The 16,904-nt window shown below is 41.3% G+C and overlaps 1 protein-coding gene across 4 annotated transcripts in view; it reads left to right on the forward strand.

Moving 5' to 3' along the window:
* The window catches only part of MTHFD1L (methylenetetrahydrofolate dehydrogenase (NADP+ dependent) 1 like), a 173,803-nt gene that overhangs the window by 67,681 nt on the left and 89,218 nt on the right, over positions 1 to 16,904 (forward strand). For all 4 annotated transcript variants that reach the window (XM_061130466.1, XM_061130467.1, XM_061130468.1 and 1 more), the window contains exons 19-20: positions 855 to 923; positions 3,776 to 3,887. In XM_061130466.1, the coding sequence (XP_060986449.1) occupies positions 855 to 923; positions 3,776 to 3,887 (181 nt within the window). The remainder of the gene's footprint in view (positions 1 to 854; positions 924 to 3,775; positions 3,888 to 16,904) is intronic.

Consider the following 16,904-nt stretch of genomic DNA (forward strand, 5'->3'; position numbering starts at 1 on the left):
GGTGGCCCAGGGGCCAAGACATCACACTCTCAATGCAGGGGGTCTGGGTTTGGTCCCTGGTCAAGGAACTAGATCCTACATGCTACAAGTACGACCCAGCCCAGCCAAATAAATAAATAGAACAATATTTTTTTTTAATTCCCTTCGTGGCCTGCGTTAGTACACTTTCCCCAGTAGTTCTCAGACTTCATCCCTGTTCTGTCTCTTCCTTGTCCTGTTCTTTTCCAGGAATGCAATAGGGAGCTGCAAATAGGAATGCAAAAGAGCCTAGTTCAAGCTTCATAGGAATGAAAGGAAGCAACCACAGCCACAAGTGGCTTCAGCTTCATTCTAGGCAGATGTAGAGTGAGAGACAGAAAACAAGATGCCTTTCCAGTGTCCTGAGTACCTTCTGCATCTGTGGGATGAGATGCGAGAGAGAACAGAAACCAGCGTGGGTGCCTTTAGGCACACCCCCTCCTCTCTACGTTCCCTTTCTGTAACCAGCCTTGTTTTCACTCTTCATCTTGTTTCTCAGGGCAATAGTGTAATCTCTGGAGATGAAAAATAACGTGCATAATTGCCAGAAAAAACTTAGGTGAATTGAAAGGAATGGTAAGCCCCTTATTTCAGTCAAGGAAGGTCTTGAGAAAAAATGCAATGACTACTGCTTCCCCATCACATCCTAGAAGGGTTGGCATCCATTCAGGTGAGGCGAGAGCTCTGTGTTACCTATAGCTCAGAGTTGACGGCTGCTGGTGGGGTTGCCCATGCACGAGGCAGGCTGGTGAGAAGCGGCTGAGAATTCACCATCATGTGAATGATCTTTTGTTGATAATCTAAATAAGTGTATTTTTTGCCTCCCTTTTCTTTAGGGGGTGACAGGTGCTTTGACTGTTCTGATGAAAGACGCGATAAAACCAAATCTGATGCAGACCCTAGAAGTAAGTGATTTTCTTTTCATAGAAAGTGTTGACAGAGTTACATTAAGTAGATTGCTTGTGCATCTCTACATGGGAGCATTTCCAGCCAGTCTGAGCCTGTGAGGAGCATCAGAATAACTGGTTGGTCATCCAGAAAGACAAAGATTCTTGATATGATTCCTGCCTTGGCAAATGAAGCCCTGATTGACCAGAGTAGAAACTTAGAAACTCAATGAATGTCTGTCTTACATCTCAGCGACTTGTGTAGCCGTGGGTTAACCACATGCAGTGTAGACAGGAAATACCCACCTGCTGCAGTTCTGTCCAGTATGGTACCTATGGGCCCCTCGTGGTTATTTCAGTCTAAATTAGTCTAAATTTAAAATTCTGTTGTGCAGTCTTACTAGTTACATTTCTATCTATTTATTTTTATCAGCTACATTTTAAGTGCTCTATAGCCACATGTGGTTGGTGGTTATCATATTGGACAGAGCAGATAGAGAATATTTTGAGCACTGCAGAAAGTTCTTGTGGATAATGAATGCTCTTTTAGATCTCTGGTCAGCAAGGAACAGTTGAAGTGTTAATCTTATGAAATGGTTGAAAAGTCCATTATGGAGAATATTCATAGCTCTGTCATCAGAGAAACCAAGATAGTTCCTGTTATTACTTTGCTAAGTGATGTGTATATAAAATAAAATATTGAACTCAGGATAGATATTTTTATGTCTTGGGGTTAGTGATAGAATTTCTTAGACAAAGTGTTAACTCAATATACTGTGTCACATAAGTTGAGTGTGTGAGTCTGTGCTTGAATGTCCAACAGTGACGTTCTAAGAATTTTTATATCTATTTAAATCACATTCTGGGAGTTCAAAAACCAGGGCTCTAATACTTAATGCTGCTTTAGTGATGAATCTGCTGTGTGGCCTTTAATTTTAATCTAATTAAAATCAAACGCTGCCGATGTAGTCCCTAGAGATGGGAAGAACAGTGCTGATCCAGCCACACCCTGTCACCTGTCACCCTGGAGACTGGCCCCCATTGCTTCTTAAACAGGTGGCCGGGGTGAGAGCTGCAGGACACAGGAGTGAAGCCCACTGCCTACCCGGGGGTGGCGCTTGTGGCCCGGTCTCTTTAAATTTTCCTCCCTAGCTCCACTCGCGTACTACAGGCGCTCCATCTTAGAACGCCCAAGGCTAGGAGGTGATGGAGACATTAAGATCTTAAACAGTGTTTTCTTCAGGGCACTGAAAGGTTTCTCTGCATAGAAGTGAGAACTGTAAATGAACAGACAGACGGAGATCTGGACAGTAAACATACATGTCTGCATTTCCATAAACACGGATCCCAGCATTATTTCACATTTTCACTCTCCACAATGAGTTTTCTTTCACTGCCTCTCTTCCTGCTTTTGTTCATTTTTCTCGGCTTTGAAACATGTTCACTCACAGCCCATCCTGGTTCATGGGAACTTTCCATGGCCCCACCCCCTGCATCACTCCCTGCGTCCCCCCATGTCAGTGGAAGGGCAACCTGTATTTTCACAGGTGGAGCCAAGGCTTCGTACACACAGACCTCAGTGGCCCTGGCTGGCTCCGAATAAAACCTGAACATTTTACTGAATGTGTATAATCTTTTTAGATAGGACTACAGTCTCTTCTGTTTGACAAAAGCATAGAAATGAAAGTAAAAGAAAAGTAATGTCATCTCATGACAAATTTTGTTTAAATCATTAAAATCTAAAGTGTTTGGGAATTCCCTTATTTTTTTCTTTTGTCTTTCGAGTAACTTTGACATTTTACTATGAGTGAAATTTTTCTTTCATTGTCTTAATAGTTACCAGATTTTTAATAGGTAAGATAAACAATGAGAAAGATAAAATTTTCAAACATCTGAAGATTATCACTGTAAATATAAAAATGGCCAGTAATAATATGTACTTGCCCTGCCATGATTCCCACAATTCATTTATTGTGCTGATTTTGTGATTATATTTTTCTTGAATTAGTTGATTTCTTAATGGGGAAAAAAACATTTAAACAAGCTTCTTAGCCCATCAGAGTTTAATTCCATTCTTCTTAAGAGTATAATGCAGAATACTATGACATAAGGTTTATATCATGGTCACTGAGGCAGCTAACACAGTGGCTTATCAAAATTTATAATAGGAAATAACTGGTTCTCATAGCTTTTTTTTTTTAACTTTTTGTTTTGTATTGGGATATAGCTGATTAATAATGTTGAAATAGTTTCAGGTAAACAGCAAAGGGACTCAGCCATACATATACACCTATCCATTCTCCCCTAAGCTCCCGTCCGGCAAGACTGCTGCCTAATGTTGAGCAGAGTTCCATGTGCTATACAGTAGGTCCTTGTTGGTTATCCGTTTTAAATATAGCAGCGTGTACATGTCCATCCCAAACTCCTTCACTGTCCCTTCCCCCACATCCTTCCTCCTGGCAACCATAAATTCGTTCTCTTAAGTCTGTTGGTCTCTTTGTGTTTTGTACATAAATTCATTTGCATCCTTTCTTTTTCAATTCCACATATAAGGGATCTCATAGTATATTTCTCCTCTGTCTGACTTCACTCAGTTTGATCATCTCAAGATCCATCCACATTGCTACAAATGGCATTATTTCTTTCTTTTTAATGGCTGAGTGATATTCCATTGTGTACATGTACCATATGCGTCGTGCGTGCCTTTGTTGATGGCCATTTAGGTTGCTTCCGCGTCTTGGCTGTAAACAGTGCTACAGTGAACATTGGGGTGCACGTATCATTTCAGATCTCACTTTTCTCCAGATAAATGCACAGCAGAGGGATTGCAGGGTCATAGCTTTATAAAATTTGTTCTTCTGCTTCCACAGGGGACACCTGTATTTGTGCATGCTGGCCCCTTTGCCAACATCGCTCATGGTAACTCTTCAGTGCTGGCTGATAAAATTGCCCTGAAACTGGTTGGTGAAGGAGGATTTGTGGGTAAGTCACTTTTTTTCACCTTAGTTGTTGCCAGAATATGAAAGAAATCTAACCAATGATGGCTGGAACAGAGTGAGATCCATTCTGAATGAGATATATTCTTGTATGTCCACCTTTCAGAGATGACCTCAGCCCTGGAAAAGCCCTAATGTCTGGTCTGCACTAGTGATGTGACATTGTGGTTGAACCGTAGATTTTGATGTCTGGTGCATGTGGTTTAGAAGATAAGCTCTGACACTTGCAGGTTATGTGACCTTGGGTACAGAATAGTGACCTCTGAGCCTCAGCTTTCTCATCTTTAAAATGGTGATGACAGTATTGTATCAAACCTTCAAGGGTTATTGTGAAAACCAAATGAGATTATTTGTTCATTCATCAAATATTTATTGACAGCCTGCCGCATACAGCACGTGTGACTCAGCTGTGGCTATGCAGTAAGGGAAGCAGACCTAGTCCTGCCCTCCTGGAGCATGTTTTGTGTGTAGTTTAATAGGAGAGAGTGCTCGTTAAATGTCAGCTACTATGAGCAGTAATAGCACTACTGACTACTTGAAATGAAATCAGTTTGCTCTTCCTCGAATGGAATGTGTACTTTTACACCTTAATGGATGGGAGATGCCCAACCATCAGACTTGGACATTTTTGCTGGTAAGACTTCGGACTTTTTGCTGCTGTGAAGCTCTTTGTGGTACCTACTTCTCTTTGTCTCTTGTTGGATATTCCAGCCAGAAAGAGGGGGGAACTGCCATAGAGTTTGCTAAGTCCCTGCCAGCCCCAGTCCTACCCATAATCCTGAGGCCATGAGGAAACAAAAGACACACAAACAAGGATTCATGAAATTCCTCTGTAATTTGACATTGGAGGTGTTACAGTGGCAGATTTCACATGTGAAAAGGTAATTTCCATTCACCATGTGAAAGCCTGTAATCATCAAGTCCAGCAGTTGCTTCTTTCTCACCAATCATCAGCCTTGTATCAAACTCAGAGGTGAGTTATTTTACTAGGAAAGATTCTGCTGGACAAACGAGCTTAGCTCCGCACTTTTACACTTAGCCATTACAAAGTTCATCAGGGTCATTGAGACTGTTTTAAGAATTCCTTATAGACATGCAGTCAGGATCAAATGAGGATTTATATGGTTCATTTCTCAAAGTTCTTATTATACAGCTCTCATATACTTGCTGCTTCAGTACTGAATCCACTCTGAGAGTGGCTAGATGTGCTGTCTAAATGGATTTGCTAGATTGATCACAGCATAATTGTAGAACTAATGGACAAAGAGATTGGGTAGGGCAGGCTCTGAAAGATTAGACGCTTATGTGAAGTGCAGGTTCCAATGCATCAACTCTACAAATAAAAGAGCTTTTTGAAGAAAGCACTCTCTTTTATGCTGATAGGGCTCTCTGCCTCTGTACCAGCCCTTACTTTATAAACACGTATTTATAGAATATGTGTTACTGTGGCAAAGGATCTTTAAAGGTATATGCTGATGATGTACACTGAACACAGTAGCTCTCTGTGTGGCCTTGGAAACGCTATTAGCATCTTTGGGCATGTCTCTTGTAGACATTCTCATCTGGAAAATGAGAAGTTGGACCAGACTAGGAGTTGGATCTGGATGGGTAGCTGTGGACCCAGAGTTAGAAGCTGTAGAATCAGAACCCTAACTGTTACTATGACTTGAAGCAATTTCCTTAACTTCTCTAGGACTTAGTGTCCTCCTTTGACAAAAGGAGAATACCTATGCTGCAGTTTTTAATGAGTAACAAATGAGGAAGTGCTTTGTAAACCTAACGTGCATGCTAAGTCACGTCCAACTCTTTGCGACCCTATGGACTATAGCCAACCAGGCTCCTCTGTCCATGGGATTCTCCAGACCAGAATACCTGAGTGGGTTGCCATGCCCTCCTCCAGGGGATCTTCCCAACCCGGGGTTGAATCCACTTCTCTTAAATCTCCTGCATTGGCAGGCAGATTATTTACCACCAACACCACCTGGGAAGCCCCTTGTAAACCAAAGTAACTATGTAAATATCAATAATTATATGAATTATTTCTATGATCTCTTCTAAAAGGCCAAGGTAACCCATGTTTGCCTCAGTTTCCTTATCTATAAGGTAGGGATTTTAATAGGTCTTGCCTCATAGGTTGGAAATAAGGATTAGATGAGACCATGGATACGTTCTGGCGTGGTACCTGACACATGGTAAGACTGTGTCACTCCTCATTGTTATTCACTCCATTTTTTGATACATGACTAATGGAGGTTCAGTTTCCTTTATTTAGTTTTTATTTTCAAGTGTTATAAGATGCTTCTAACATAAAATTTATCATTTTAACCATTTTCAAGTGTGCCACTCGGTGAAACGCTTTCACGTTGTTGTGAAAACCATCAACACCATTCATCTCCAGGACTCTTCCTAGTGCAGAACTGGAGCTCTACACCCATTAAGCAGCAACTCCATGTCTCCAATTCCTGAAACCACCCTTCCAGTTTCTGTCTCTGCACATGACTATTCTAGATAATTCATATCAGTGTTTTTCTGACTGGCTTATTTCACTTGGCATAATGTCCTCAAAGTTCACCAGTATTGTCATCATTTGTCAGAATTCCCTTACTAATTACCTTAGGCTGAACAGTACTCCATAGTATGTATATACTTACTGCATTTTGTTTATCCATTCATCTGTCAATGGACACTTAGGCTGCTTCCACCTTTTGGCTGTTTTGAATAATGCTGCTGTGAATATGAGTGTGCAAATATCTCTGTTTATATTACTTTTGACATATAAAGATCACAGTCCATTATGTGTCCCTGGTGACTCAGACAGTAAAGAACCCACCTGCCAATGCAGGTTCATTCCCTGGGTCAAGAAGATCCCCTGGAGGAGGGCATGGCAGTCCACTCCAGTATTCTTATCTTGAGAATCCCATGAGCAGAGGAGCCTGGCAGGCTATAGTCCATAACATCACACAGAGTTGGACACGACTCAATGACTTAGCACACAGCACACATGTAACACTAGTGACTTACATCAGTATAAACCACAGGACTCAAGATCTATGTTGTTAAACCTTCAGGAAGGTGGTAAATTGATGCTGTGGCTCCATGGAACTCTGGGAGCAAATTCAGTGTGCTGAACAGAGGGAACAGGGACCATCATCACTCTTTACCAGTTTCCTGGTCGAGCTTGCTCTGTGGGCTGGTTCTTCCCTTGCACTTGGATAAAATTTGCAGTATATTACTCTCACTCCTAGTTAATGTCTTCGTGTCCAGTCTCATGAAGATCAAAACTTAATTTGCATTCAAATGGAAGCTTCTTTCCAGCGCAAAAACTGGGCCTGCGTCTAGATGACAGTGGGGGTGGAGGGTGGCTGCTTAGCTAACCCCCCGTCACCTTGCACTGAGGCTGCCTCTGGCCCCTCCAGGGTTGAAGCTTGGCCAGTTGATGATACCAGTGTAGCCTCTTCCACACTCTTTGCAGAGATTTCTGGGCTATATATTTCCCTTTAAAAAAATTTTACTGCTGGTTCCATACCTGGTCTCTGGGTACCATAGCCCTTGGACGTCTGACCACCGTCATTGGAAGTGCAGTTCCGTCTCTCACACGACCCTGCCATGGGCTGTGTCTTTTCAGCTCATAGACATTTTCTGGCCCCCCATGGCAGTATCACTGTTGAGCCTTTGCAGTTGTTCTGCTACAGCCTCACTCACTGGCTCCAGAAAAGGGGGAGCAGCTGGCAGGCCTGGAGTGAGACCCGCACATCCATAACTTTCTTTGAAGCAATCCTTGCCCAGTTTCTACCCTTGTCAACCCCTTTGAAAGGTATCTCTTGGACAAAGGGATACAAAATGTATCTTCAAGCAACTCCTTTGCACATGCTGCTAGGTCTAGCATCATTCTTTGGCATGTGAGCAGTTGACATGGTTTTGGGGCATCACTGAAATGCAAAAGACCCCCATTTTGACATCCTTCTACTGAAGCTAAATGTAGTAGTACAGATTTATTTGAAGTCTGAGAACGAATTTATGCCCGTAGAAGTGTGGTTGTATATGATAGTGTCTCTCTTAAGATATAAAAAATCTCAAGCTCGAAAGAGAAAGATTGATAACTTGCGTTATATTTTTAAAAATAGTTATGATAAAAGATACAAGACTGAAAAAGCACTTGACAGATTGGGAGGGGACATTTTCAAAGATAATAGGCAAATGACTGGTGTTCAGAATATATACAGCATGGACTACAGACTGATTTAATAAAGAAAAAGGGAATAATCCAGTAGAAAACCCAGCAAAGAATTTTTTTTTTAAGGAAATTCACAGGAAAACAGCAATTTGACAGAATTTCTGGTCCAAAGAAAATGCATTTAAGTCCTTTGAAAGAATTTATTTTGGTACACATTTATTGAGCGTCTGCTATATGTCAAGTAATACAGGAAGGAAGTGGGAATCAAAGATCATTGAGATATGTCTCTTACCCCCAGTAATTTATAATGTGGGTGTGAGAGGCCCATAAACGGAGTCTGAGAGGTGAGTACAGTGGTTATGAGGTTTAATATTGTATTGATTAACAAGGAACCTTAATAGATAATGGGTATCTCTCGAGTAAAATTTTCTTTACATGACTGGTTTTGCTAAGGTACATTTAGTCTAATTTTTTGTTCTGTCCCAACACTCACAAGGATGGGATTATTTTGTCTACTCTAAAATGATTACTCTAACATAATGGAATCAGTATTCCATCTAGACTTAAAACAGAGTGGAGTTTAATGAATTGCATGAATTCGTTAGACCAGAGCAAAAGGCTTCATGACAGTTTAGTGAAAGTGTTAGCTGCTCATTCACGTCTGACTCTTTTGCAGCCCTATAGACTGTAGCCCATCAGGCGCCTCTGTCCATGGAATTCTCTAAGCAAAGATACTGGAGTGGGTAGCCATTCCCTTTTCCAGGGGATCTTGCTAACCCAGGGATTGAACCTGGGTCGCTTGCATTGCAGGAGTATTCTTTACTGTCTGAGCCACCAGGGAATTTTGATTTCTCTTTCTCCTTTAGTAAACACTTCTTGTGGGAGTCCCCTTGACTTAACAGTTATTGCTATAAAGAAAAATATTTTTTTGGCATCTAACCCCAATTGTGTTATTTCGAAAAGTGAAAAGAAAGAAAAGGAAAACAGCGCTGAGTTTCTAGGTTTTTAGAAATGATCTCATATTTAAACTATTTGTAGGGATTTGTTTTCTCCCCTCTTAATTTGGTTTTGATTCCACTTTCGAATGAATACCTTGCCTTCACCCTGGAATGCAACGTCCACGTATACGGCTTCATAGCCAGCAGTTGTTAGCTGCCAGTCACAGCCACCCTCCCATAACTAAATACAGAATTAGATATAGGAGTATATATACTTAAAAAAAAAAAAGTCTCCACAATTCTCATTAGATTCTCGAAGGAGGCTGTGACTCAAAAGAGTCATCTCGTAGCCTGATGGATGTTGTATGCGTTTTAAGTCTACTCACTTTTGTGATCTATATAAAGCTTTAGTGGCTTTTGATTTTCCAGCCACATTTGACAGTTCACAGCCTTGTCCAGACTCCACAAAGTCAAGAAGTCACCTAATCAGTTGTCAGTCTTCTCCTTGCTAGCTGCCGAACAACATGCAGACCCAGGCTGGGCATTCCAGGTGCTTCTGGGGAACATAAGCATAAACACTGCAGCAGAAGAGTAAGTCTAGACCAGTGCCCAGTTAAACCAGGCGCCGGAGCTTGGCTGGCCGTGAACGTTTCAGGATTAGGATTTAGAGATCAGAACACACAGCTGTGGCATTTCCAAGACAAACTGAGTGGGATTAGGAAACAAAGCCTTGGCAGTATTTTCATTATAAATGCTCCCATTCTCTGAGTTGTTCCCAAGCTCCAGACCTGTGCTAAAGCAGTCATGTACGTTCTCACTTAATCCTTAAACAGTTCTGATTATCCCCGTCTTACAGCTGACACAACTGAGGCTTACCGAGATTATGAAACATGTCTGCCATCACTCAGCCAGTAAGTGGTGGAGGGTACAACTTCCGGGCTCCTCTCTCTCAAACCTGTATAGATGATCAACCAGCTCTTCTGCCTGTAATGATAGTCTCATCTCTCTTTACCTGTTTCCAGTCCACGCTCATTAAATAATCATTTGTTTCAGATGACCGGTCTATAGCAGACGGTCACATTTAAAATGAGTACCAATGTAATTATTCTGATACAGAATAATATGTGAAAACATTAGTGGAATAAATTTTTTTTTTTTTTTATTCTTCTCTTACTACTTTAAAAGATCTTTTCCCTGAATATATTGCTAATTAAAGGTTGTTTTATAGAGTCACATTCTTATATACTCACTGCTCCCCTCACGTGTGTCCTTGGCAAACATTCTTCCCAACATTTGTATGTATGTGTGTGTGTGTGTGTGTGTGTGTGTGTGTGTGCGCTCATACGCACTCAGTAGTGTCAGACTGTAGCCAGCCAGGCTCCTCTGTCTGTGGAGTTCTACAAGCTCTACAGGCAGGAATACTGGAGTGAGTTGCCATGCCCTCCTCCCGGGGATCTTCTCCACCCAGGGATGGAACCCACATCTCTTATGTCTCCTGCATTGGCAGGTGGGTTCTTTGCCACAGGCACCACCTGGGAAGCCCTCCCAACATTTATATTGTATGCGCTTCCCTGGTGTCTCAGATGGTAAAGAATATGCCTGCAGTTTAGGAGACTCGGGTTCAATCCCTGGATCGGGACGATTCCCTGGAGAAGGGAATGGCTACCCACTACAGTATTCTTGCCTGGGACCTCCCATGGACAGGGAGCCTAGACACAGTTGAGTGACTAACACTTTATACTGTTGGACTGTTTTAAACCTTGCCAAGCTAGTGGTAATGAAATGGTAGTTCATTATAGTTGTGAGTATAGACAGATTTGTGGACATATCAATTTGTGAATTGCCTATTTTCTTTGAGGCCATTTACCTCTTTCTTATTCATTTATAATATCCTTTATATGTTCCCAATATGAATATTTTACCATCCTGTGCTACAAATGTATTCTCCCAGGTGTGGCTTGTCTTTTCAACCTGTTCCTTGTAGCTTTCCTCTTTCCATCCTTTCTGATTTTGACCATACTGCATAGCATGTGGGTTCTTAGTTCCCCCAACTATGGGTTGAACCAGTGCCCCCTGCTCTGGAAGCCTAGAGCCCTAACTACTGGACCACAATGGAATTCCATCCATCTGCTTGAGTGTAGATCATCTGCATTGGTTCATAAAATGTTGGTTCTTACACATAAGCCTTTAATCATTTTAGAATTTATACTTGTGTACCTCATCCCCTTTTCATTAGTCATAAAGTTTGTGAAACTTTTCTTCCTCTGCAATTCTTTCAGAGGTGCTTGTCAGCTCTGGCTCAGAAGAAAAGAAACAAATAGCCAAAAAGTCCCAACAAATCTAAGCCAGCGCTCAAGGTTATGCATGTGCTGGTCAGCTGTTTGCTTTGCAATCTGCCTCTGGAACTGCCTTTCAGTACGTTTATCCTGGCACTCTATGTCCCCAAGGAAGAGGAGCCAAAGATGGTTTCTCCAGCACCTCTTATCACTACAGAGATTAGGGTTTTCTTCTAGAAGAGCATCAAGCATTATCTCTTGCCAACTCTTCCTCTTTTGATGGTGAGCTTCACTCAGCAGTGGTACCTGGACTTTTATTTTATTCTTTTTAGGCTACACTGTGTGGCTTGCAGGGTCTTAGTTCCCCAACCAGAAATTGAACCCCAGGCACTCAGCAATGCAAGTGGGAAGTCCTAACCCTTGGGCATTCTCGATACTTGGTCTTTTAGGAGCCTGGTTTCTATTTGTTTTGGGGATTTTGAATTTGGGTTGGGAAAGGTATTAGAAGTCATGCTCCCCACCCCTCACCCCAATCCCATTTCTCTGCCTCTCCACTAAAAGTGACCACCATCCTGGACTCTGGGAATTGATATTCAGGTTTTTAGTTATTGCTACTAACTTAATTATATTCTTTGGTATATATCAACTATTTTCATAAACATTTTTAAAATTTAGAAGTAAATTTCTTAATTACGGGTCACCAAATTTTACAGCCTGATCTTCCAATGCTTCAGTGAAATTCAGCTACAATAATAAGTTAGACTAATGGGGTCATTTTAATGCCAGTATGGTTTATTGATCGTTTTCTGCTCTCATACTGAAACTCCAGGTAATGGAGGTGATTTTCCTGGTAGCAGCCACACATGTTAGTTCGCAGTCTTCAGCTGCCCGGATTTGAGTTGCTCTCTGCTGTGTGCTATGACCGTGGGTAGTTTGAATAAGCCCCTGAATCGTGATTTCTCCTTACCTACCTCAAGGCTTGTTCTCAAGTGCGATAATGCTGGAGAAGCCCAAACTGAACAGTGGACACCAGCTGCTGTTACCACCATAAGATGCTAAGGATCTTTGCTTTTAAGATAAACCTTCACAAATACTGACACTTTCTTTTTTTTTTTTTTTCTTCTTTTTTAAAAAATTTATTTTAATTGGAGGCTAATTACTTTACAGTATTGTAGTGGTTTTTGCCATACATTGACATGAATCCTCCATGGGTGTACATGTGTTTCCCATCCTGAACCCCCCCTCCCACCTCCCTCCCCATCCCATCCCTCTGGGTCATCCCAGTGCACCAGCCCTGAGCACCCTGTCTCATGCATCGAACCTGGACTGGCGATCTATTTCACATATGATAATATACATGTTTCAATGCTGTTCTCTCAAATCATCCCACCCTCGCCTTCTCCCACAGAGTCCAAAAGACTGTTCTATATATCTGTGTTTCTTTTGCTATCTCGCATACAGGGTTATCGTTACCATCTTTCTAAATTCCATATATATGCGTTAGTATACTGTATTGGTGTTTTTCTTTCTGGCTTACTTCACTCTGTATAATAGGCTCCAGTTTCATCCGCCTCATTAGAACTGATTCAAATGAGTTTTTTTTAATGCCTGAGTAATATGACGCTTTCTTTTTAAATATTTATTTGGCCGCACCAGGTTTAGTTGTGTCATGGGGGCTCCAGTTCCCCTGACCAGGTATGAAACCTGGGCCCCCTGCATTGGCAGGCAGACTCTTAACCCCTGGACCACCAGGGAAGTCCCTAATGCATTCTTGCAATTGAGGGATACCTGTGTTCTGACAATGGAAAACACTCCTGCTTCTTCCCTTCTCAGACAGAGACATTTAGGACCGCTGTCCACAGAAAGGCTCTGAGACTCTGAGGGGATCCGATGACTCTTTTAAGTTGGAAGAATCCTTCTAGACAGACTTGTTTACAATGCTGTGTAGTGACCAGGGAGAAAGCAGGATGCCCTGGAACTCTGCACTCACAGGCATATGACCGCACTCCGGTCCATTTCCTTCTTGACATCTGAAACTCTCATTTGCTCACGACTGAAATAACAGGAAAAAATATTTTAGAATTTTCAACAATAACCTGGCGGTGTATTTTCTGTAACCTGTTTCATCTGGCAACTGTGAATCTACCACCTCTTAGGTTACCAGCAGGTGTTCAGGTTATTTCCCGTGGTTGCGTTATTATCAACACATATTCTTTCTCCCTGCTGCCTTCCACAGCAGGTCCTGTGCACGGGTTCTCACTCTCCAAGCTCCCTCATAACTACATGGTTTGCTCCCTTGCTTCACTCATTCCTCGGCTTATGTGTCAGGGAGGCCTTCTGCACTTGATCTTAGCCAAAAGGCCAAGAAACGATCAGGGGGGCCTTCTGTACGCATCCCAACTGAAAGCACCCATCCCCTCGGTAGCACCCCCGGCCCCCCTCACGAGTACCCCCACCCCCCTGTGTTGTTGCCAGCCATGCAGGCATCTGTGAGACATAGTCTGTCTCTCTCCTGAAGATAAATCCTTTAGGGCACTGGGATTTGTCCCTTTTGTTCAGTGCTGTATCCTCAGCTTCTGAGTAAATGATCTAACAAATGATTTCCCAGGTCAAAGAGCTCCACAGAGGTCAGGAGCATCCTAAGTTTTCCACCTTAGAAGTAGAACTGAGCAGATGCATCCTAGGGACAGCCCCAGCTCAGATACCAGCCCTGTCTCTTATCAGCTGTGACTTTGAACACGTTATATAGTGCTGTGTTCTCAAATTCACCCCTTCCCTTTTTTTTATACCAAACACTTGACTATCCTAAAGTAAAACTCAGGCACTATAACCTTCTAAGATAATTTCAAAAAATAATGTAATGTGTTAGTTGTGACATAAAAATATTTTATGGTAACATGTATTTCAATATGTATTTTTTAATTAATTTTTTGGCTGTGTTGGGTCTTTGTTGCTGTGTGCAGGGTTTTTCTAGCTGTGGGGCGCTGGGGCTACTCTCCAGCTGTGAGCTTCTCATTGCAGTGGCTTCTCTTGTGCAACACTGGCTCTAGGGTGCTTGGACTGAGTAATTATGGCATCCAGGCTTAGTTGCCCCGTGGCATGTGGATTCTTCCCAGACCAGGCATTGAATCTGTGTCCCCTGCACTGGCTGATTCTTAACCACTGGACCACCAGGGAAACCCTTCAGGATGTATTAATTAGAAGAAATATTTCAACTACACTAGAGTGGTCAGGTGCTTGCATATACACAGAATTCTTATGCGACCATCACGAGTGCAAAAGGATTAGGTGTGTTTTGGCAACTCAGATGTCACAAGTGGTTATTGGCATCGATGCAGTTTTCTGCAAAAGCGAATATCTCTTTGCAAAGTTCCAAAGAAAACAAAGTTAACCTTCTTTCAATTTGCACTCTTGTTTACATTCCTTAAAAGTGGGGTACACATTGATAGCTTGGAGTTTTTATGTAAAGCAGATTGGGAGGAGGGCTTTAAGTTCATATCATCACGGTCAGGTTTTCCCAATGCAGGAGTGAAGGGACAGTGGACAAATCTTTGTGGGGCTGTCCTGCGCAACGCAGCATCTCCTATATCCTGGCCCTGCCCACAAGTTGAGGACCAGCTATGTGCTGGGCATCTTGCTGGGGGCGTTCTGTGTTATATGTATATCTTTAATGTCTTATACCAGCCCTCAATGAAAGTTTTCCTAACACTCCTGTTTTACAGCTGAGGAAACTGGGCATCCCAGGGAGTGAGTAGGTGCCCAAAGACAAACAGCTAGTGCAGGCGGGGTGGTGGGAGGGGGTGCAGCAGAGTCTAAGCCCCAGTCTAGAACTTTGTGCCTTACTGCTTCCTAAAGGTCTGTTTTCATTCCATATCATCATCATCACATAGCCCTGTGCTTATTAGCACATAACTGGCACTGAATAAATGGTTTTTTAAATAAATGATGAATAATAGACATCAGTTTACTAAATTACTTATCTACTGGCAAACATGTCTGAATTTCCCCTAGGCTTTTTATGGTAAACACTGGTATTTCTTTGTGCAGTGGTGTTTTGAGGTAGTAATTGATTAATTAAAAGAGTAATTAAGTAAAAATAGTGAACAGTTTGGAAAGGAGTTTGAACTTTAGGAATGTCTGACCTGACCTTGACTGTTTCTTTATGTGCTGCAAAATGCAAATTTATTTTCCATGCGTTATCTAGCCCATCCCTACTTAGGATTTATGTGTATGCTAAATAATGCACTCCTAATGTAGTTCTGCTTACCATCATAAAATATGGAGTTAAAATAAGACCCCTGTCAAAACACTGTCTTGCAGGGATTAGTGCTATGACTGTTAACATAAAATGATTTTAAAATGCATAGACTTTATGAGGATTAAAAGTAAAAATATCCACTGTGCAATAACATTTAAATTTATATCGCTGCTATCTTGCCCCATCTTGGCTGTGAACTTTCCGCCGGAGGATGCTAAAAAGAGTCCAGTTACCCTTACTTCATGTATAAATTTAGAAAATTGCAATTATATGAGGTTTTTCGTAAGCTTTCATTCATACCAGTGTTTGATATAATTACAATATTGTGCTGTTTTCATGCAAAGAAAACCGAATAGAATTTTGAGTAAGAAATTGAAGAAAACTCCATCAGTAAATGAATAGTGTATTCTTACGTCCAGTTTTTTAATGTCTTTTGGGGGGAGGGGAGAGAAAATTGGATTATTAGGACTTTCTATAAGTTCCAACCTCCTGTTAGCTTCAACCATAATTGTTCTTTTAGCCATTAATTTTTTTTAAATTTATTTATTTACTTGTCTGTGCTGGCTCTTAGTTGCAGCACGTGGGATCTTAGTTGTGACATGGGAAATTTTTTCACTGTGGCATGCAAACTCTTAGTTACAACATGTGGGATTTAGTTCCCTGCACAGGGAACGAACCTGGACACCCTACATTTGGAGTGCAGAGGCTTAGCCACTGAACCACCAGGAAAGTCCCAGCCATTAATGTTTTAATGCAAATAATATCAATTTTAAAAACTCCCTGAAATTTAAAAGAACCATGTCCAGTAATTAAGTGCTTGGGTATCCAATTCAAAATAAAGCAGAGTGAAGAAGTAACTCTTTACTTGAACACAGAAGTATCTCAATGGAATGATAAAGACCTCATGCGATAGAAGAATTTGAATATATTTGAAAGACAGAAACTAACAATCAGCTTCATATTAAATAGTAAAGTCCTAAAGGTGCACACATGTATTAAGTCCATGACAAAAATACTTGTATGATCACTGTCATTATTCTTCATTATCCTGCAGGTACTAGCCAATGAAATAAACAAGAACAATATGAAAGTATTGATATTAGAAAGAAAATAATAAATTTCCCTCTGTTTGTATACAGTATGATTGTATAATAGAAAGTTCAAGAAATTTATTTTAAGTAATAAGAGTTCTGGTTGGTTATTTGGATGCAATGTAAATATGTAATAGTTTCCTTTCTATCAGCAATAAGGAGATACTGTAAAAGGGGAAATATTCTATTTATATGTGTGTCACCAAACTATAAAATTCTTGGGAATAAATTTAGCAAGAAATGAGAATATAGAAAGAAAATCATAA

The sequence above is a fragment of the Dama dama genome, chromosome 26, assembly GCF_033118175.1.
Source record: "Dama dama isolate Ldn47 chromosome 26, ASM3311817v1, whole genome shotgun sequence".
Lineage (NCBI taxonomy): Eukaryota > Metazoa > Chordata > Mammalia > Artiodactyla > Cervidae > Dama > Dama dama.